Here is a 23,013-nt window from a genome sequence, read left to right as displayed (position 1 = left end):
CATACTACCGAGCAATGTCGAGTATTGAAAGACCATCTAGAGCAGTTGGTAAAAGCAGGACATTTGAAGGAGTTCATATTGAATCTCAGTGACCGGGGTACTAGGCAAGGTGCTCAGTAGAGGGGAAACCCTCTCCCACCATCGTTGGGAGTGATTGAAGTGATCTAAGCCGCCCCAAGGGGTACAGCTATGACCGAAAAAGGGGTGCTGACTGTTGTGCCCGTGGAAGATCGCCCGAACAAGAAACCCCCGGAAAAGAAAGCGAAGTTTGTTCGGGGGGCTCTGGCTTTTGATGACGACTTGGAAGGAACGATTCAACCCCATGATGATGCATTGGTTGTAATAGCCTGGGTAAGTAGTTTCATGGTGAAAAGGGTGATGATAGACTAGGGGATTGAGGCTGACGTAATGTACCCGGACCTATTTAAAGGGCTTGGGTTAGAGAAGCAAGATTCATCAAAGTATGACACACCATTGGTTGGATTTGATGGTAGGCTGGTGATCCCCGAGGGACAAATTTCTCTTCCCATGAACATGGAGGGTAAAGTGGTGGTGGTAACGTTCATAGTGGTCAACGCGTTTTCACCATACATGGTGATCCTTGGTAGGCCATGGATCCATGTAATGGGGGCCGTTCCCTCCACCTTACATGTAAAGGTTAAATTCCCCACTGAGCAGTGTGTTGCAGTAGTGAGGGGAAACCAGCAAACAGCCAGACAATACTTAGTGGCCGTGGTGGTCTGGAAGAATAAGCAGAGAGAAACTGACAAGGAAGCCTCTTCATAGCAATTACAGGGTCCCCGAGCAAGAACAGAGGCTAGTTACGTCGAGGAGTTAATTAGAGTAAGGATACTTCTGGACTCTGACCAATATTTTCAGGTAGGAGCAAGCATGGAGGACAAGGACAAGGTAGAAACACTGCTATTTTTTATAGAGAATGTAGTGTGTTCGCATGGAGCCCGTATGAGGTGCCCGGAGTTGATCCCAAGTTTATTGTGCACAAGCTTAATGTAGACCCATTGTTTCCACCAAAGAAACAAAAGCTGAGAAGGTCGGTTAGGGAACACGTGGAGGCGGTAAGGAAGGAGGTTGGGAAGTTAAAGGAGGTCAGGGCGATAAGGGAAATTTTCTTCCCTGAGTGGTTGGCAAATACCGTGGTGGTAAAAAAGAATAGTGAAAAATGGAGAGTTTGCATAGACTTCACGGACTTGAATCGAGCATGCCCAAAGGACCCATTCCCTATGTCGAAAATAAATCAATTGGTAGACGCAACCTATGGGCACCTAAGGATGAGTTTTCTGGATGCCTTTCAGGGTTATCATCAGATCGCCTTGGCTGCCGAGGACCAGGAAAAGACGACATTCATCTCTCTGGATGCAAATTATCATTACACTGTGATGCCCTTTGGATTAAAGAATGTTGAGGCAACATATCAACGAATGATGACCAAAAATGTTTCGGGACAAGATCGGGCAAACTGTTGAGGTGTACATTGATGACATGATGGTGAAAAGCAAACTGGAAGCACGGCATTTAGAGGATTTGCGAGGGGTGTTTGAGGTCCTTCGGCAGCACAAGCTGCGCCTAAATGCAGACAAGTGTGACTTTGGGATGGGTGCTAGCAAGTTTCTAGGTTATTTGATCGCCTGCCGTGGGATTGAGGTCGACCCCAATCATATCGATGCAGTGTAGCGTCTTAAAGCGTCGAGCAATCCAAAAGAGGTTCAAATCTTGACCGGAATGTTGGCTCCTCTTAATCGATTCATTTCTAAATTCGCCGATCGCTGTCGTCCATTCTACTAGCAGCTGAAGAAATGGAGGGGATTCCAATGGAATGAAGAGTGTGAGAAGGCTTTCCAAGACTTGAAGTAGTACTTGACACGGGCACTCATGTTAGTAGCCCCAGAGCCCGGAGAGGATTTGTTTATGTATCTTTCAATATCTGACCATGCCATGAGTGCTGTGCTTTTAAGGGACTGGGGGGTACAGCAGCTCGTGTATTACATTAGTAAAACCATGGTCAATGTTGAGACAAGGTACTTGCCCCTAGAAAAGTTGGTACTGGCGTTGGTGCATGCTACGAGGAAGTTGCCTCAATATTTCAGGTTCACACTATCTACTTTTTGATTGAGCATCCCCTACAGTCGTTGTTAAAGAGATTAGATTTGACTGGCTGGATAGCTAAATGGGGGACCCAGCTGGGGTCCTTTGATATAAGATACAAGCCAAGGAGCTTGGTGAAGGGCCAAATCCTTGCTGACTTTGTTGCGGAGTTTTTACCAAAGAATGAAGGGGAAATGGTATGCCATGTAGAATGCTGCCTATGAAGGGTATTTATGGATGGTGCATCCAGCACCGTGGGGGCTGGAGCTGAGATTGTCATCATTACTCCAGAAGGAGTACGATTGGAGCACTCTTTTAGATTGGGGTTTAGATCCTCCAACAACAAAGCCGAATACGAGGCCTTGCTTGATGGATTGAGAACCGTCTTAAGCATGGGGGCTCATGATGTTGAAGTTTATTCGGATTCACAGTTGGTCGTGAACCAAGTACAAGGCAGTTTTGAGGCCCGAGATTCTCGGATGAAAACTTATTTAGAGGTGGTAAAGCAAGTTATGAACAAGTTTTGTACAATGAAGGTGGCTCAAGTATCCCTGGCGCAAAATCGACACCCTGATTCACTGGCTACGTTGGCATCATCAGTGATCAGGGAAGTGCCTCGACTGATTAAGGTAGAGCTTATTGAAGAACTGAGTATTAATGCAACAACTAGTGTTGATAACGCCGGGGTTGCGATGGCCATGATTTCAAAAGTCGATACATGTTGGATGGACCCGCTCATTGTGTTCTTAGCTGAAGATAGAGTTCCTAATGACAAAAAGGAGGCTAACAAGGTTCGCCAGATGGCTGCCCGGTATTGGTTGTCAGCAGATCACAAGTTATACCGAAGGTCTTTTGGGGGGCCATATCTTCTGTGTTTGCATCCCGAGAAGGTGGGTGAGCTCTTAGTTGAGCTGCACGGTGGAGTCTGTGGTAGTCATGTAGGGGGACGTTCGTTGGTACACCGAGCAATGACTCAGGGATTTTGGTGGCCTCAAATGCAAAAAGATGTCGTTGAGTATGTACGTAAGTGCGAACAATGCCAAAAGCATGCCCCTTTGATCCACCAACCAGCAAGTCTTCTGAATCTGGTGAGTAGTCCATGTCCCTTCGCACAATGGGGGCTAGATATTCTCGGCCCATTCCCCCGTGCAACGGGTAATATGAGGTTTAGATTAGTGGTTGTTGATTATTTCACCAAGTGGGCAGAAGCAGAGGCTCTAGCTGATATTCGGGATATGGACGTCAAAAAGTTTGTATGGAAGAATATAGTCACGAGGTTTGGGGTGCCAAACTCATTGATATCTAACAACGGACTGCAATTTGACAGTAGTGCTTTTCATGAGTTCTGCAGTGATCTCAGCATCAAAAATAGGTACTCCACCCCAGCATATCCACAGAGCAACAGCCAAGCAAAAGCCACTAACAAAGTGATTGTAAATGGATTAGAGAAAAGGCTAGATGGTGCAAAAGGGAGATAGGCCGAGGAGTTACCGAACATTTTGTGGGCATACCGGACAACATTGAGAAGGTCTACGGGAGAAACCCTATTCTCTCTCATATACGGGGCAGAAGCCGTAATACCAACCGAGATCAATTTATGCAGTGCACGGATTACCAAATTTAACCCTGCTTAGAATGACAAATTGCTGGTACAGCAATTAGATTTACTGGAAGAATATCGAGAGTCTGCGACCATATGGTTAGCCGAGTACCAACAAAAGCTGGCTCAATGCTACAACAGGGACGTGAAGACCAGGGGATTCAGCGCCGGGGACCTAGTTTTGTGAAAAGCAGTAGGAAATATGCGGGACACCAATGTCGGGAAATTGGCCTAGACCTAGGAGGGCTCTTATAGGATAACCGCAATTGTAGGCACATGGGCATATTACTTGGAAGCTTTGGATGAAAGACCACTCCCTCGACCGTGCAATTTTCATACCTTGAGGAAGTTTTATCATTGATTGAATGTATGTTAGGATGCCAATTCGATGTAATTATATATGTACGTTTCACTAATCAGTATGATGGTAACTATTTGTGCAGGTCCATTTAATCCTATTGTTATTATCAACAACGTATACACAGAGAACCATAAAGGGTAAGGGGTCTTGTTCTCGCCTAAGGACAGAAACTTGTCCCCGATTCGATCTTCATCACCGGGTAGACAAAAACCTTAGCCTAAAATTGCCTAAGGACAAAAACTTGTCCCCGATTCGATCTTCATCACTAAGTAGGTAGAAACCTTAGCCTAACATCCACTAAGGACAGAAACCTATCCCCAGTTTAATCTTCATCACCTAAGGACAAAAACCTATCCCTGGTTCGATCTTCATCACAGGGCAGGTAGAAACCTTAGCCTAACATCCACTAAGGACAGAAGCCTGCCTCATGGTTCAATCTTATTGCCGAGCAGGTGGAAACCTCATAAAATCCACCAAGGATAGAAGCTTGTTTCTCTGTTCAATCCTATCACCGAGCAGGTGGGAACCTCATAAAAATCCACTATGGAAGCTTGTTTCTCGGTTCGATCCATATCGCTGAGCAGGTCGAAACCTTAAGATTCTCTAAGGATGGAAACCTACCTCCCGGTGCAATCAGGTTTCATCTAAGTACAGAAGAATCAACACATGCAAAGTTTTGTTGTAACCAGCGAGAGTCGATACACACCTCCTGAGGCGATCTAGCCCACCTCGGGATTAAACCACCCGACCATGTAGAATGCATACATAAAACGGTCTATGAACACAGTAGATAATAAACAAATAAATGAAAAACAAAAATACCACAGCAAAACATTCATAGACATAATTTAAAAAAGCGTATAAAATTTAAACTAATGTTTAGTTACCAAAACTCGGTAACTGGAAAGATAAAAAGTTAAGCTTAGAAAAGATAATTGTTCCATCACCACAACCCGGTCATATAAGTAAACTAGCTAAAAGTAAAGTTATTCAGGCAAAAGGAAAATAAAACACGAGAAATCTGATTCGGCAATCAACTTGAGGGGTCCACGATCTGGACGTGAGAAATATCCCGGGAGGCTGTTGGGCGACAAAAGAAGATAGTAACTGGGCATTCCCACTGATTTGATCTCCAGCATGAGGGTGGCTAGTGGCCTTTAGGTTAGTCGACTTTGCGTGAGAGTCAATAGCCTCCACCAGTTCCCTCATGCTGGTGGTATCTTCTTCATCAATGACGTTGGGGGCATTCTGCACGGCATCTGGGGGGTTCGGGAAAGGGATTTAACTGCGGTTCCTCAAAGGAGAGTCCTTGGGAACCCCCATAGCTTGAAGGGCAGTGAACCACCCCTCCTCGAATCCGAGCTTGTGATCTCGACGAACAATCGGATTCACGGAATTCTCAGCGTCAGCAAAGCCTTCATTGTACCACTTGTTTTCACAAGCTTCCAACGCTGCCTTCAAATCGGCCAACTCTTCTCCTAGAGCAGTGTTCAAACTCTGGGCCTCTGCCAGCTTAAGCTCAGTACCCCCTAGTTGCACTTCCAGCTTCATAAATTTTCCCTCGGCTAGAGCCCTTGCCTTCTCAGCCAAAGCAGCCTTTTCCTTTGCATCCTCAGTAATCTTCAACTTTTCCTTCGTAGTGGCCTCAACAACGTCCTTCAGAGCCTTCTCCCGCTCAGCATCTTCAGCAAGCTCCTTCATCCTCCCATCCACGATATAGGATAGTTGCGCGGCCTAACTAAACAATAATGATGAGTATAAGAGAAAAAAGAATGTACGCATGTATAAGCAAGTAGAAAACCGAGAGCAGTGAAATAAAATAGAATGGTTACCGCTATAATATGCCATTGCAACTGCCTCCCTAAGGACTCATTCGTCCCTTCCGTGAAGGCGTGCACATCATCGGGCAGAAAGAGGTCGTGCGCCAAACTCTGGGCAACACAACCCCCATGACCTTTGTCCTAAACTCTTATACTGACAGACGTAGGAAGAGACTTGCCATCGAGTTGGGAGGAAGGTTGCCACTCCACCGAGTCCCAGGAAGTGGACGCCACGTTCACTCTAGTTTGTACCACTGGGTCCCAGATGACAATGCCAGCCGATGGTCAGGGAGCCGTTCTGGAGGGCGCGTTACCCGAGCTCGTTTGTGTCTGCTCAGCCATGCACTGCTTTTTTCAGGTATGGCTTGCTAGAGCAGGAGGAGTTGTAGGATCTTGGCTGGGCACCTGGCACAAAGCGGTTGATTGTCATTGTCTTCCTAGTCACCATGGCATGGACGTGATCTAATTCTGTTTCCAAAGAATTGACTGATTCAGCTGCTGCACCCCCGGCTTCTTAAGCAAGAGCCTCGAATTCGACAGGGGCCTCGGGTTGAGCGGGAGCCTTAGGCTAGACCGGTGCATAAGCCTGCTCTTGACGGCAATGTGACACGCGCTCGGCTGACTTGTCGGGTATAGGCTGGCGCTCATCCGAGCAGATGTACCGGGGACCGAGGTCGCGAGACTTATCTAACAAAAGAGGGGCTATCAACTAACAAAGCTTGGCTGAATGCTTGCCAAGTGGAGTACACAGGGTCAACACCGAGTATTAAGTGAGATGCTCGGAGTTGCCTGTCCCAGTGAACAAAAATTTCTGACCTGAGGACAAAATTCAGGTCCCGGACATGTACCACTCTAATATCCGACTTGAATCTTTTACTCTCTGCATGGAAGCAACATAAAAGCTAGTTAGTGATTATTTTTACAAATCAGAATCAAAGGAATACTGTAAAGTAAAATGCGTTTGGTACCGACCAACATCGTGCGGTGAAAATGCGCAGGGGAGTTCCTTGGCAAACCAATTGCCGCTCACCCGTACAAAGTCTCCAGCCAAATTTCTATTTGAGTCAGGTAGGCATGAAATAAGTCGTACCCTCATATCCCTAGTTTTCAGATAATAATCCGAATTGATATTTCTGCACAAACTATACATAAAATTAATGTCATGATGATCCAATTATAACCCAAACAACTGATTCAACCTACTAACGCAACTCACCACTTGGAAAAAATTAGGAAGGAGTTGGTCGAGACAGAGACCGTAAAATCTAAGAGTACCTAGGATAAGGGGGTCAACCGAGAACCTGACCCCGCCTTCAAGCATAGCTATCAAGGGAAAGAAAACCGTATTCACACCACGGCGCCTTTAGATGTCAATATTGCCCACATGGCAGTAGGCGATATCGACATCTCTAGGAACATTATAGGCAGCCCTAAAGATAGCCAAGGCGGCTGTAGAAGAATGGAGATTAGAGTAGCCCATCCTCTAAACTAGGATTTTAAACCTACGATTACTGTAGAACGGAATAAAATAAAACAAACAGGAAGAAGAGGAGAAGGAACTTACTATGGGCTCTAAGGAGGAAAGGTATTCTGGGCTGGGAGATGAACACACAGAAATTGTATGCTTGGCAGAGTGAAAGTTTGGAAGATGAAGAATTCGATAGTGAAGGAAAGAGTCAGAAGTGATATTTAAAGGGAATGAAGGAAGAATAAATGACATTAAATAAGCAATTGGCAGGAAACCTTACGAATCCCCACCTCAACTGCCATGCACACGCCACCTTGGTTTGTGAACCGTCAGATAATAATGACGGCTAAGCCATCAGTCAGATACAACGCGTCTTTTGAGGGCACATTAATGGGTACTTCAGCTGCCGAATATTTGTCTTTTTAGCTTCCCGAGTGAATATTGCCTCTTGGGTTCCTTGATTCGACCCCGAACATGGAGCACAAATCAAGTGGGGGCTAATGTACGGCACTGGTATACCCAGGCCTATCTAGGCCTTAAGCTGCCGTAATGTCCAGGCCCATTTGGACCTTATACGCCAACCCAACTTTTTGACCATTTCACCCCTTAAGGGTTTACATCAGTACATGCTACGCCACACCACCTGGGCCACGCTCAGTGCACCATTTCTCCCCCCCCGAGCATCGAGGCAATTGCCAAGTGCTATTTACCGGCCATCTAGTTACATTTGAGGACGTTCCTTTGCCGAGCAATTCTATAGAAGTGAGAGCCAATTCCAAAGCCACTCCCACCTTAACACCCACCTTCAATTAACAACATTGGACCGCCAGTTGCACTATTTCTTAAAGCAATCATCATCCTTCCACTCACGCTTGACTATAAATAGGAGAAACAAAGGAATGAAGGGGGTTGGAAGAAGGGATACTAAAAACAGTTCATACTTGGGAAGGGAGAGAGTGGCTGAGAAGGGGTTGGGAACATACAGAAGCTTGAGAGACATAATTGGGTCTCAAGGTTAGGGTCGCCCAAAGTAGGAAATCCAAAGCCCACATTACAAATATATTGTGAGCCCAAGAATGAACTAGCCCTTTAAGCGCACTTTGGTTGCGCACAAGACTTATGTCTCACTAACATGTGGATCTCATACTGTTCAGCGTATGAGACTTATGTCTCACTAACATGTGAACCCCATGCATAAGTGCAAATCAAATATGGTACTGCAAATTTGATTAAATAGAGATTGAAATCCCCTTTTATTCTACCAAATTCAATATTCCCATATGTGCAATCTTATGGGTGCAATTCTTTGCATGGAGGATTTCTAATTTTGTATCTTAATTTTCTCTATCAGAGACTTGGTATCTATGCCCTTGCTATAAAAGTTCTTGTTGAATTCTTGCCTAGTGAAATTTAGAAAAATAGCTGGCTTTTCAAGTGACAACAATTCTAGCAGAGGTCCATGGTATCCATCTCCTTTCCATTTGGCTAAGTTGAAAAATATGACAATTGAAATTTGTGCTTCCTTAGATGAATTGGCCAATACTCGATTTTGTACACTTTTGTACTCTCCATTAGAGATAATCTAGAAATAAAATGTCAAAACGATAATATTGAAATTAAGAATTGACATACATGAGCAAATGTTACTAAATGTTAAATAAATTGAAGATAACAGACAGTAGAAGCATGAAAGAATAATACAAGAGAGAACAAAGAAAATTATGTGGTTTGGGAATTACATCTTTGATATATGAGTAAAGTACAAATTAATCTAGGCAAAAACACCATTTTGGTCCTTACATTTTGTATTCATGGTCAATTTGGTCCCTACATTTTAGTAACAGTCAATTTGATTTCTATTATTTTGAACTTGCAGTCAATTTAGTCCCTTCCATTAACTCATTAACGAAAGATGCTTATGTGGCACATGGCATACATAGTTAGCACACTTAACACCTACATGGCTATTAAATTAATAATAAAGAAATTATTTATCATTTAAAAATGCAATGTTGGCATTAACTAAAAAATTAAAAACAAAAAACAAAATTACATCAGACCAAAAAAAAGGATGAGTCCCCTTTTGTTCCTGCTCTTTCTTGGCAACCAAACACAACAACCTAGAAAGACAAAAATAAACCCAGAAAATTCCTAATAACCAAATCCACGTCAACGAAGGCATTATCGGAATTAATCTTTTTCCTCTTGAGAAACTTCTCGAGAGAGAATGGTGGCGGTGGTTGCTATTTGTTGGGGTTGAATCCAATGGCTCAAAAACTATACAGTTTGGTTGGGCCATGTTGTGTACTTGCTTGGGTTGAATCCAAGAAAGCCAAGGAGCATAAAGCCATCAAGCCTTATGCTTTTAGAAGACCACCTTCTCACCCTTCTTACGAAGAGGCATTGTTGAATAGTATTGTTTAATTATTTACTTGAATCCAAGTTTTATCAAATTTTGAGACGGATTTGTGTGTGTTGTATTGTGTTAATATTGCAGATGGTTAAGGAGGAGAAGATTAGTTCGAGTTAGTAAGCAAATGCCAAGTTCATTTTCTTGAAACAAAATTTGGTTATTGTGAATTTTCTGGATTGAGTTCGGATTTTGTGTATTTGGGTTTCCGTATTTAGGTGCCAAGAAAAACTGGGAAATTTTTTAAAATCATCCGTTCAAATTATTATTTTTTCTGCTTTGGATTTTTTGTTTAATGTTGACATGGAATTTTTTAAGTGATAAATAATTTTATTATTATTATTTTTAGTAGCCACATAGGCGTTAAGTTTGCCAATTGTGCATACTGTGTACCACGTAAGTATTTTTTGTTAATAAGTTAACGGTAGAGACCAAATTACTTGCGAGTTCAAAATAATAGGGACCAAATTGACTGCTATTAAAATATAAGGACCAAATGGACCGTGACTTCAAAATGTAAGGACCAAATAGTGTGATGAGGCTAGTATAAAAAAAATGCCTCAATGCCCACACAAAGCGCGTGCAATGAGGCTAATATATATATATACTAGCATCTAAGCACGTGTGTTGCGTGTACTCAAAGGCTCTTCTATTTTTTTTGAGTAAAAGTTAATAATTTGCATCTATTATAATTTGGAATATATATTTTTTGTGACTTAATTAAAAAAACATTTACTTGGATTGTGCTATATCATTTTCAGACACCGTTGAGAGTAAGATGGGTTTAATTTGTAATGTGACTTCAAGTTTTATAGAGGGAATTATTGATTTATGTAATTGTTTGTTAAAAGTGAATCATTTTGTCTTAACTCTCAAGAGAACTATGGTATAATTTTAAAAATCGAATCATATTAGCATATTCAATCAGGAATCAGACCCTAACATGGTCAGGTAAAAATCGTAAAAATGGCATTTCAATTGTACTAACCTCCGTTTCAACTGGTAAAAATGGGGAACCAAATCCTTTTTTTCAGTTCTTTGACCGGTCCGGTTTTTAAAACCATTGAATCTTATTCACTTGCCTGGTAACTAACTTGCAAGTGAAAAAAGCCAGTCCTCATGCGATCTCACTCACTTGACTGGTAACTAACTAGAATTCAATTCCTTCCCTCCCATTAAAGTTTGAATGCCCTCTCGATCTTTAGTCACTAAGATTGGTTTGAAACTACAACAACATTCCAATTTGTCAAGAAGTCTGAAATTTGTCAACCGAATTCTAGTCATTGTTATTTAGTTAGTCTTTTAATTTTTACTTCTTCTATGGTGCTTACAGAACTCATTTGAACAAGAAATTTTTTTTTTTTTAAATTCCCATCCCCTAACTAAGAGCATTTTACGAAAACTATTGGCTCTACAGTTATAAGGACTTTAGTGATTATTTGAAGGCTTTTTAATTGTTTGTCTTGTCTCCATCCCATTAATTTCCTCCATATCCATTAAGGTTGTTTTCTGTTTTGGATCACAAGGAAGTAGTTATCATAAAGTTGAAGGTTGTCATATCTAGAAAATTGAAGTTTAGATACTCAAAATTGAAGGTTGTCATATCTATAAAAAAAAAATAAAAAAAAAATTATGCAGTGTAAATAATAATAATAATAATTGTAGTCGATTTTTTTTTCTTCCTTTTATAATATATAATTGTAAATAAATTGTCTAAGATTAAATCGTATATTATACTTAATACATTTCTCGTGCATTGCATGAGTTAGCGAATAGTTTTTGGTTTTTTCTTTTTAATTTTATTATTATTCAAGATAGAATTTCTACACTAGCCTAATCTAAGGTATATATGTGTAGAGTTCCCTCCTAAAGACTTAAACCCCAGCTCTTGCCCCCTCCCCCACACCCCACAAGTATAAATACTTGTGGAGTGACCACCGCACCAAGGGTGTGCAGTGGTATGAATAGTTAATATAAAAACAAAACCCAACCCCAAAAAAAAAAAAAAAAAAAAAAAAACCCGAAATAAAAAAGTGCCTATAGTGGCATTTGTTAAATGATACTATAGGACCCTCAATTTTTTTTATAAGGCTGGGCTATAGCAACGTTTAACAAACACCACTATAGGCTCATGCAAGACAAGGACCTATAGTGGTGTTTATTAAACGTTGCTATAGGTCTTCTTTTTTTTCTTTTTTTTTCCTATAGTCCTTATTTAAAAAAAAAAAAAAAAAAAAAAAAAAAAACCGAAACAAAAAGTGCCTATAATGGTGTTTGCTAAAGACTACTATAGGACCCTCAAAATTTTTTTTTTTTTTTTTTTAGGGCTGGACTATTGCAATGTGTTTATTAAACACTGCTATAGGTCTTCTTTAATTTTTTTTATAAGTCCTTATTAAATTTAAAAAAAAAATTCGAAATAAAAAGTGCCTATAGCATTTGTTAAACGCTGCTATAGGACCCTCATTTTTTTTATAAGGTTAGGCTATAGCAACGTTTTACAAACGCTAATAAAGGCTCTTTTAAGACCAAAACCTATTGTGGCATTTATAAAACATTACTATAGGTCCTTTTATTTATTTTTCTTTTTGAAAAACCTATAGCAGCGTTTTACAAACACCACTATAGGTCCTTTTTAAATTTTATTTTTTTCAGTTATTTTTTTTAAAAGACCTATAGCAGCATTTCACAAATGCCACTATAGGATCCCCGAACGTGGCTATAGATGTGCCTGTAGCAGTGTTTTTGACTAGCGCCACCCAAAAAAAAAACACTACTATAGATAGCTTTTTTTGTAGTGTCAACAAAAAAAACATTGGACCTACGAGGTTCGACCAAATTGCACCACCCAAAGTTAGCATGGCCAGCAATATTTTCTACCAGCAAATTGTTTCCAAGCAAGTTCTCAAAATTGATAAAAATGAAATATGGAAACTAGATTCCTTTTTGTTTACTCAAAACAATCTTAGGAATTCAGCTCAAAAACTTTTAGGCATTTCAAAAACAATGAAATAATAAACAACCTGCTAACATGAGTATAGTGCAAAAGCACAACAATTTTCACCACAACTATTTAAAGAACTTATATTAGCGTAGAAACAACCTTGCATGGATTGCTAAAATAAAACCTAATGCTCTAACTCAGATCATGATAATTTCCTAACTTCAAAAGTCTACAAAATCATAACTTGGTACCATAACTGTCACGCCCCAAACCCAAAAAGGTTCAAAGTATGAGAAACAAAACCTTCACAAGAAACTACATTTTTTTTCCCACTTGCATAGCAACCATTTTTTTTTACCGTGATTAGATTTTAGAATAATGGCAACATAAAAAAAAATAATTGAATCAATAATATAAAGAAAATAATTGATTCGTAACATCAAAACCCTAGAATAATAAATAGACTTTGAATCATTGATTCTATCGACCCCTAGAATGATAAAAAGTCTTGGAATCATTGATTCCATCTAACCCTAGAATAGTTAAAAGAGTGTAGAGAAAAAGAACTTAGCCAAGAGTGGGACAGAGCTGAGAGTACAGAGAAGAAGCAGCAATTAACCTCGACACTAATGAGAGAGTGAGCGAGAGAGAGTTAGGATCAAAGAAACTAAATTCTTGATATGTGCATAAACCCTAATCAATTAGTATAAACAAAAATTGAAACTTCACGTACCTAAAAAAATTTACGATCTTATTGCTATTTCGAAATTTTGGGAGTTAGGGTTTGGGATGGGTTCAGACTTGCAATGTCTGAAATAGAGAGAGAATGGAACGTGTTTGGACAAAAATGATTGCTTGCTTGCTTAGTACTGGTACCCAATGAGGGTTTTAATACTTTTTTTTAGTTTTTATTACGGGTTTTGGTTTGAGGATTTTTTTTTTTGAGTGTGGAATTAAATATAAAAATTAAGACATCAATACCATGTAACACTAAATCAAACATCAATATTAATTTCTAAATTTCCATAAAAAAAATATTAATTTCTAAATTTTTTTTTCTTTGAAAAAAAAAATACTAAAGTTGATTTTTCCATTATCCTATTAGAAAATAAAGTCATATTAATTATAGGAATTTATTGAGACTTTTTTTTTTGAATTTTTGGTTTCCTTAATTCTTAATCTCACGTACACTAGATAAAAAAAAAAAAAAAAAAATTTTAAAAATGTGTCTCAACTACTGGTGGGTAGCATTAGGAAGTCGAGCGGGGAGCTTGTAGTCCTTTTGTACGAACTTCAATTCTTTCATAGTGAATTCAGGTTAGCCTTGAGGATCGGTGGGTCAAATCCTCCCCAGATTTTACCGTGTGGTTTCCTGGGTGATCATATCTTGTGTTATTTATTTTCCGCTGCTTTATATTCTTGATATGATTGTTTGGATTGTTTTAACCTAGAATTGCTTAATTTGACTAAGTAACAACTTGGCTAATTAATCTAGGCTACGCAATCTGTGTGTTTAAGAGGTCTAAATTTCCATCAGTTCATTTATTTATAGCTTTGCTCTAACCTCATTGTGGACTTTCACGAATCACGTGCTAACGTTAATAATAGTAGGGCCCTCATGGCACAATTGGAGATCTTTCAGCTTTGATCACTCACATTTGGAAGTCATATGATCAGACTAATGTTCCTTGTATATATTGTAGTCAAACTCTCCGAGTAGTTTTCAAGATAACTTAACTCATATGCTTGGGGGGCATGTTAACTCTTTGATGTTTAGTTTTTTGTTTAACGCTCTCAATTTCCACCGAAAAGAAAATACTTGAATAGAAAAGCTTTCCCAATTTCAACAATCTAATTTCTTCTGTGCAAGAAAAAAAAAAAAAAAAAAGGATTAGAGGTGGCAAACTTGGGGGTTTAAGATATGAGAAATGATATGTCTACAACATTTTTACAACAAATTCTAAGTGACAGGTTGTTACTAGTTGTTATTGTTGGGACAAAAAAGTAATTTTAGTATTAGTTTCAAATTTGAACCAATAACAACTAATCACCTGTGATTTGTTGTAAAAATGTTATAAAATTGTTGTAGACGTAGCATCTCTCTTAAGATATATCATAAATTTGAAATACAAGTATTGCTAACTAGAACTCAAGGTCAGCTCTGGTATTTATTAAAGCCACGTAGGCAATTGCCTAAACCACGATCTAAAAAGACAAAAATCTCATAGGTTTTTTTTTGTTAAGATTATAAATAAACAGAAATTTTTATGAGCGGCTCATTTTGGCTTGGAGAAAATATTTGTTTATCTTTTTTTGTTGAGAAAACAAACCAAACGCATGTCCAAGTTTCGGCTCGGCTATTAAACAAGTTAAGCTCAAATATAAAAGTGTTTTCATAAATAAACTCGTGAACATAAAACTCAATTTAAAAATATACAATATAACATTATAGTTTTATATGCATACTTGTTTAAAAATAATACTAATATAAATAATAATACTAATATAGATTGGCAGTGGCAAGGGAGGACTGCCCCTCGACCTCCCCAAAACTTCATAAATGTACTAATCCATTATATTAAAAATAATTTTCTCCCCCCACAAAAGACAAATGTAAAATCAAAACTTGCTTTTTCTTATTATTATATTAGGTAACAAGTTATTACCCTGTTTTGACATTCTGAAATAAAAAATCAAGAAAACATGAAAATTAAGAAAAATCCTAATTTCACCCGAAATGCAAAATAATGGCAAGAAAAAACTCAAACCTCCCCACTTAACTAGATTTAGTAAAACTAAGTCAAATCCGGAAATTTGGGAGCATGATCTGAGCTGAAGTTTGACCTACTTAGTTTGACTGCTTCATTCTCAAAACCGACTGTTCAATTGCGCCACTATTTTTCGTCAATATCAATATTTGACCACATTATTTCAATCAATTGGTGGGTTCATGAATCGAGAAAATCATTAGCAATAAACATTAATCTCTACACTTGTAACTCAAATAACTTTGACTACCTTAACTGCAAGACATTTCCAACCATCGGATTTCAATGATTTTTCACCCACATGAATTATCTTCCCATAACCTTCAGATCCAACAGTGTGTTTCCCAATCACAGGCAAAACGGATGAGACCTCATTAAACCGAGCCAGAACTAGGGTTTAATTCATGGTGCAAAACTTCTAGCTTCTCACTTTTCTGGTATTAGTTTTTCCCATGTTTGCCGTCAAGGGAACGTTGTAGCGCATCTTTTGCTAGAAAGGCAATTATTTTGCCCAATTTATTGAGAAATTTAGACCCCAGTTGATATAATTAATAAGTTTTAAATCCAAGTTGTTAATTAGATTTATTATGAATAAAATTTGTTAAAACAAGCAAACATCAATATCATGTCAAAATCATGTGCAGCAGAAAAGTAAATAAGACAAGATATGATAATCTAGGAAAACCAATGAAACAAGCTAGTTTCACAGTAAAAAGCTTGAGGGAAAACCTTTTTGAAAAGCAATCTACTATAGTAAAGAGAAGTTTCAGATCTAGTACAAAACCTTTGTTTCTAGACTCTACAATCCTCGTAGATGAACTCACAGTAGAAACCTTCTACCGCTTCAAAATCTCTGAACTCTTCAATATATGAATGCCACCATTTGATGCACGAATCCCAATACGTGACTAACCAATTGCGCGGATCCCAGTACGTGACTTCAAGGCGCAAAAGACGCAGTAGCTCCTTTCAAAGAGAATAAGGCATCGATCACCTTTTACATATGTTCTCTTTATATTCTCTTATGTGACGACCTCTAAAATAAGTCTTATATAGGTCTAGGTTTGTGAGAAAAGAAACCCTACACATACATGTTATCATGGGCTAAAAATCATATTTGAAAATCTGAATTCCCGTAACCTCGATCGATCGGGAGGTGTCGAGTTTTAAACTTCGACAGATACAGCTATCAAGAAGCTATCGAGGAGCAGTCGAGGAGACAAGAGCTTTCTTGATTGATCCACCAGTTGTCGAGAAGCTATCGAGATTGCGATAATAAGAAGTTGAAAATCTCGATAGATAGCCTAGCTGTCGAGAGGTGTCGAGTAGCTATCGAGCTAGCTGTCCGCAAATGTCGAGCTATCTGTCCAGCTTTATTGAACAGCTTTTCTTCACTTTTTTCTTGGTCCAATCTTCATGGCTTTAATACTAGACTTGAACAACATGTTTCTTGAAGTATTAAACACATTCTAGATTTACCCAAATACAAGTAAAGTGCGTTTTGTCAAAGGATTAGCTAACTGCATAAAAGAATGACATATGTTCTTAACAAGTGAATTACATAGTCCTAACACAGTTTATTTGTTTGGATGAAAGATGTGCTACCAAATATTCTTTATGTTGTTCAAGCTGATTTGTCCTCTTCAGGGGCGGCTCCACATAGAGTCTAGGGTGGTCTATGACCACCCTAACCCAAGAAAAAAAAATTATTATATATAACTTTAAAAAATTATTATTTTTTATCCTAAAAAAATTGTGACCACCCTAAATTTTTTTAGGCCCAACATAATTAAACTTTGGCAATAAACTTGGTTGTGGACTAAAGCTACAACTCCATTTAGTATTTTTTTATTGGATATGAATTTTGACAAATCCGCCATTTAATTACATTTTCTTTTTTTATCCTCCGTACTTGCAAAATTTCAAGAAGATTAAAGATCAATAGTTATGTCATCAATCAAATGTTTAAATTTCAAGTTTTTTTAGTAAAAAGTTTTACATATAAAATAAATTTATGGATCGAATAGTAAATAACAACCGATTGGGATGAAATTTGACATGTGTTTTAAGAACATAGAGAACATGCAATTCAACAGTTAAATTTTCAAAATATGTAGCGATATTAATTTGTTTAGTGAGATTTGTAACCTTAGGCTATAATGATTTTACATTCACTTTTCCATGGTTACTTTAGTGAGATTTGTAACATTCACAATCTGAATTCTAAACGCATCATAGAAATTATTGTTTTCGTCGCCTTCCCGGAAAGGATAGAGGATAATCCATTGTACTCTGCACGCCTGTAAAGATAAAAATTTTACGTATTTGAAAAGGAAAAAAAAGAAAAAAGAAAAAAAAATGAAATCTAGATTACACCCTAAAGTTTAGAAGTGCTTGAATATTTAATGAGTCACATATCAAAAACATAACATACAAATATTAAGAAACTTCTTCTCAAAAATATATATATATATATATATATATATAAATATATATATATTAAGAAACTTAGTGCAAGCATGGTGTGTACTGTTTAAGTTTTACTATTTTAAAACACAAAGAAATAGAGTTTAATCCTAACTAAAATATCTTAATAATTATTTAATAAATGCTTCAAAAAATTTAATTGATAAGACTGTAGCTGCTTGTTATGAAGAGAAGATAGTTAATTGACAGAACCATAGTATGTTTCTAAAACTCAACTAATTATATATAATTTTTTGTATGATTTATTATAAATAAATTGTTTAATATTGCCTTAAATTTCTAATTAGTTTTGGTTTGGGTTTTCTTGATGTAGAAGGAAAGGTTTCTCTTTGGGGTGGAAGACAAGGATTCTCCTTGACATAGAAAGAAAAATATACATTATTAAATAAGTAATGAACACTCCTTATCTATTAAAGAATAAGTTTTGGAGCCTTATAAATAGACATTGTTGTAAAGGGTTTGGTGGCTTTTGGCCAAATTTCTTCCCACATGAGAAGAGGAGAAAAACTCCTAGAATAACATGAGTGGGTTTCTTTGAAGAGTAGTTGCTAGATTATTTTAGTTGAAAGTTTGTTTATTTTGTGAGTGTGAGAGAGTTATTGAGTGTATTAGGGCTTTCGGGTTGTGAGTTTATGTTAGTATCGTTGATAGTGGATATTTTGGTTAGTGTTGCCTGTGGACAAAGGCATGTGTTAGGTTCTAAAAATTTAGAACAATTGGCAAACCGTGAGTAAAAAGTTGTCTAGATATAGATTTTCGATTTTATAGGGTATATTAGACAATGCTAAAAGTGCTGCAAGTCAAAATACAAGAACAAAGAAATCTACAGGTTCAAGAAAACAAAACTTGCCAGGTTCGACCGATCTAGAAGAATGCTTGACCGATTGAGATATGGATCTACAGAATTTAATTAAAGCCCAATAGTCCATTAAGCCCATCAAGTGATTAAAGTTTTAGATTTATTTCACTAAGTATTTAAAGAAAACCCTAAGACACGTTTTGTAGAGACTTTGAAGCTTCTCTTTTGAGATCTAAAAGGTGTTGTGTCTTCTCCTTTGAAAGTTACTATCAGAAATCATTCTCATACCATTAGAACCAGTAGATCTGAAGTTGTTGCATCATTAGTAATCAAAGGTGTTAGAGATCTAAACCTTCAAGGGTGGTCTTGGAGTCATAGACTGGAGGTCTATGTGGGAGATCTAAAGCATGAACAGGTGGTTCATGTGAGAATAAGATCTAGATTAAGGAAGTCTGTGGAGTTAGAGCCTAGTTTGGTAACTGTGTTAGATTTACTACGAATTGAAATTCTGAACTGTAAATCTCAACTTGCTATAGTAAATTGTTCTCTTGGAATAGTTCCTCCCAGGTTTTTTATCTTGAAATGAGTTGTTTCATTAGTTTTCCTGGGTTATCACATCTTGTGTTATTTACTTTTTTGCTGTGTTTTTTATTTTGTGATGATTGTTTAACTTATATTTGAATAATTAACCTAAATAACTACTTGGCTAATATATTAGCTAGGTTAAACAAACTGTGTTTCCAGATGTCTAAAATCTAACAACATGGAGTTGACAAAACCACGTCAAATATTGTTGTATCATGTGATTATTATTTTTTATTATTATTCATGTGAATGCACTTCCGCTAGCTTCAAATCACAATAATTAATGTTGAAACTTTCACTATTGCACAATATAAATAAACTACACTTTTTGATTACAATGCAAAACATATGTTTCTTTTACTTCTAGTATGCAGCAAAAGCAAATATTTTCATATTATATTTATATATAAACATCCATAGGAAAAAATTGGCTTTTTCCCTTTTAAAAAAAACAATCCAGTATTTTGCTCTCTTTCCCAAATTAATTAGGAAAATGCCCCTCTTTTGAAACTCGATTTATGATAAATCAAGTTAGGCCCTATAGCGGCGTTTTTAAGGACTTATAGTGATGTTTTCAGGATTTATAGTGGCGTTTTGTAACTCGAACTACATGAAATCGAGTTATAGGTTAAAAGAATAAAAAAAAAATTACCTATAACTCGATTTCATATAGGTCGAGTTACAAAACGCCACTATAGGTCCTAAAACGTCACTATAAGCCCTTAAAAACGCCACTATAGTGCTGCAGGAATAATTTTTTTTTTTTTTTTTTATAACTTGATTTATCATAAATCGAGTTTTAAAAGATGAGCATTTCCTTAATTAGTTTGAGAAAAAGGGCAAAATGCTGATTTTTTTTTAAAAAAAAGGGTAAAAGCCCATTTTGTCCCACACACGTACTAGTATATTTTCATATGATAGACAACTTAATTAAAAATTAGATGCAAATTATACAAAATATTTTAAGCATTGGATATATATTATAAAAATTAATGAAAAAACTTATTTCAAATATATAATCATTTAATCATATGTAAAAGAAAAAAAAAATTAGTGTATGCTAATGATACATACATGTATACGTCCAACCAAATTCCCGTGGGAAATAAAAGAATATTCATAATATTACAATATTTATTTTCTACTTCCTCTCTTTTTCCTAATTTGTCAACATTCTTTTCCTGTAATACTGAGTAAGGTGGTGCAGAGATAATTATCAAATCATTGATGGCCAGAGTGGTCTCTCATTCAGAGTATGGACATGTTCTTCAGGATATTCTGGTTTTAAATTCTGTTTTTGGGGTTTGTGATTTCACCCATGTTAAGCGTTTAGGTAACTCTATTGCCCATTTTCTTGCCAGACGTTCTAAGTTAGGCAATGAGCTATAGGTTTGGCCTGAATCCATTCCGAATGATATAACTCCTCTTGTTACTAGAGATACTTTGTAATTTTTCATCAATGAATAAAACTTGACCTCTGGGTCTAGATTCTCAAGAAAAATACTGATTAAGGTAAGGTTACCCCAAAATCTTGTGGCCCCATAAGAAAGTTATGTTGATCGACATCGTTTTCCGGATATAAGGTTTATCATGTGTCCTAAGTCTCAAAACTAAATGAATATGTCAAAAATTAAAAAACAAAATTACATCCAACCAAATTTTCATAGAAATAAAAAATATTTATAGTATCGACAAATTAGTTTCTGTTTCCTCTCCTTTTCTTAATTGGAAAACATTCTCTCTCTTGAAATATTGATTAAGATCAGGCTTTTTAAAAATAATAATAATGTTATTATTAAATATAATGGGTAAGGGTTGGATCTAGTATTCATTTTTCACTTGACCCAATCCAATTCCAAATAAAATTTACAATATCACAATATTCATTTTCAGTTTCCGCTTTCCTTTTAATATTCACAAAATTTTATGTCTATATTCTATACTACTAATTAAAACTAATGATGTTTAGTATAATAAGGCAATTTAAAACAAAATTATATTTTGCCTTATTAGAGCATTAGCATTGGAAAATGCTAATGCTACTCTATTTTACCATTCCAAAACCTCACTTTATCATTATACCATACCATTTTACAATACTTCCAGCATCTCAAAACTCTATTTTTCTTAAAATATTATTTTTTAATCTTTTTTTATTATTTCTTTCTTAACTGTCACTTTTTTTCAGTTTTTTCAGCTTACCTATGATTTCCAACGGTCACATTTTGCTGGGTTCTTTTTTTTTTTTTTTTTTATCTTTTTGAAGTGGAAACTTTATAACATAAAAGCCAACAGGGAATACAACAAGAGACAAAGGCCACAGCAATCAACAAATACAACAGAAGCTATACCAACGCCAAAAGATCCTTTTGAACTAGCCTAGACACCACAGATGGGTTATCCCCGTTCCACATGCAAGAAGTCCTAGTTCTACGCGCAAATTGAGCTAGCTCATGCGCAACAGCATTAAAATCTCTACTCAGATGTTTAAAAATCCAGCTTTCAAAGCTCTCACACACAAGAAGAACTCCCTGCAGAATGTGCCCCAAATCGCTACCTGTGTTATTGCTGGGTTCCGCAACAATAGTTTCACACTGATATAATTCACAACAAAACTTATATAATTCACCCAAATATCCAACACATATGCATCCCAATCATAATATCAAACCCGAATACCCAGCAACACCCAATCAATCCCTTCCTACTTTAGCATCAATAGCCCAACTTTTGTCATTATTCAATATCAAACCTGAAAACCCAGCAACACCAAATCAATCCCTTCTCACTTTAGCATCAATAGCCCAACTTTTCTCATCTGAATAATGATAATAACATTCACAACCTTTGTAACATTCAAACATAAGACATAAAAAAACCCCTCTTCTCTTTAACAGCCTTTCAAACATATCACAGCCTTTGTAACATTCAAACATCACAACTGAATAATGACAATAAAAAACCCAAGTGTTCATACAACAAGTGTCAGCAATAGTTACTAACTGCCATACAACAAATGTTCATACAACAAACTCAATCCTTTGTAACCCAAGTGTTCATACAACAAACTAACTGCCATGTTTAAGAGTCAGCAATAGTTACTTCCACCTCCACACCAGGCTCAATCGTAATGGAGGTAATCTGCTTAACGACATCTAGGGAGCTAAACAGGTCGATAACACGCTTATGGATACAAAGTTCAAATCTATCCCAAGTGTTGGTACCTACAAACCAGAAATGAAAATAATTCACAATAATATTCATACAAGGAAATGAACAACACAAAAACATCTTTCATAATAGATACATTTCTCACACACTTACCAAGTTCCTACAACTCCCCTTGTAATTGCCATAAATGCTCAATGAGGTCTGATTGGAGTTGAAAATGATTTTTATGGTCTCGAATACATTGATGGGTTTCAATGAACTCCGTAAATGTATTTGTGTTCTCTCGTGACAGTTGTATAGTAGGATTGTCATCAATTTGCTCATAATCTAATTCCACCGCTTCATTTACATCTCGCTCATCCTTAACGATCATATTATGAAGAATTACACACGCTTTCATGATGTCTTGAAGCGTTTTACTATGGAAAAATCTTGCAGGTCCACGCACAATTGCAAATCTTACTTGAAGCACTCCAAATGCACGCTCTACATCCTTC

The 23,013-nt window shown here is 37.0% G+C and overlaps 1 protein-coding gene across 1 annotated transcript; it reads left to right on the top strand.

Moving 5' to 3' along the window:
• The first annotated feature begins 2,336 nt into the window (after positions 1 to 2,336).
• Positions 2,337 to 3,581, top strand: LOC112040227 (uncharacterized). Its single transcript, XM_024073124.1, has one exon. The coding sequence runs from the start codon at positions 2,337 to 2,339 to the stop codon at positions 3,579 to 3,581; it is 1,245 nt and encodes a 414-aa protein (XP_023928892.1).
• Positions 3,582 to 23,013: the final 19,432 nt, after the last annotated feature.

Source organism: Quercus suber, unplaced genomic scaffold (assembly GCF_002906115.3).
Source record: "Quercus suber isolate HL8 unplaced genomic scaffold, Cork oak 2.0 scaffold_229, whole genome shotgun sequence".
NCBI lineage: Eukaryota > Viridiplantae > Streptophyta > Magnoliopsida > Fagales > Fagaceae > Quercus > Quercus suber.
The sequence above is the reverse complement of the archived record's forward strand: the minus strand, read 5'-3'. Positions and strand labels throughout refer to the sequence as shown.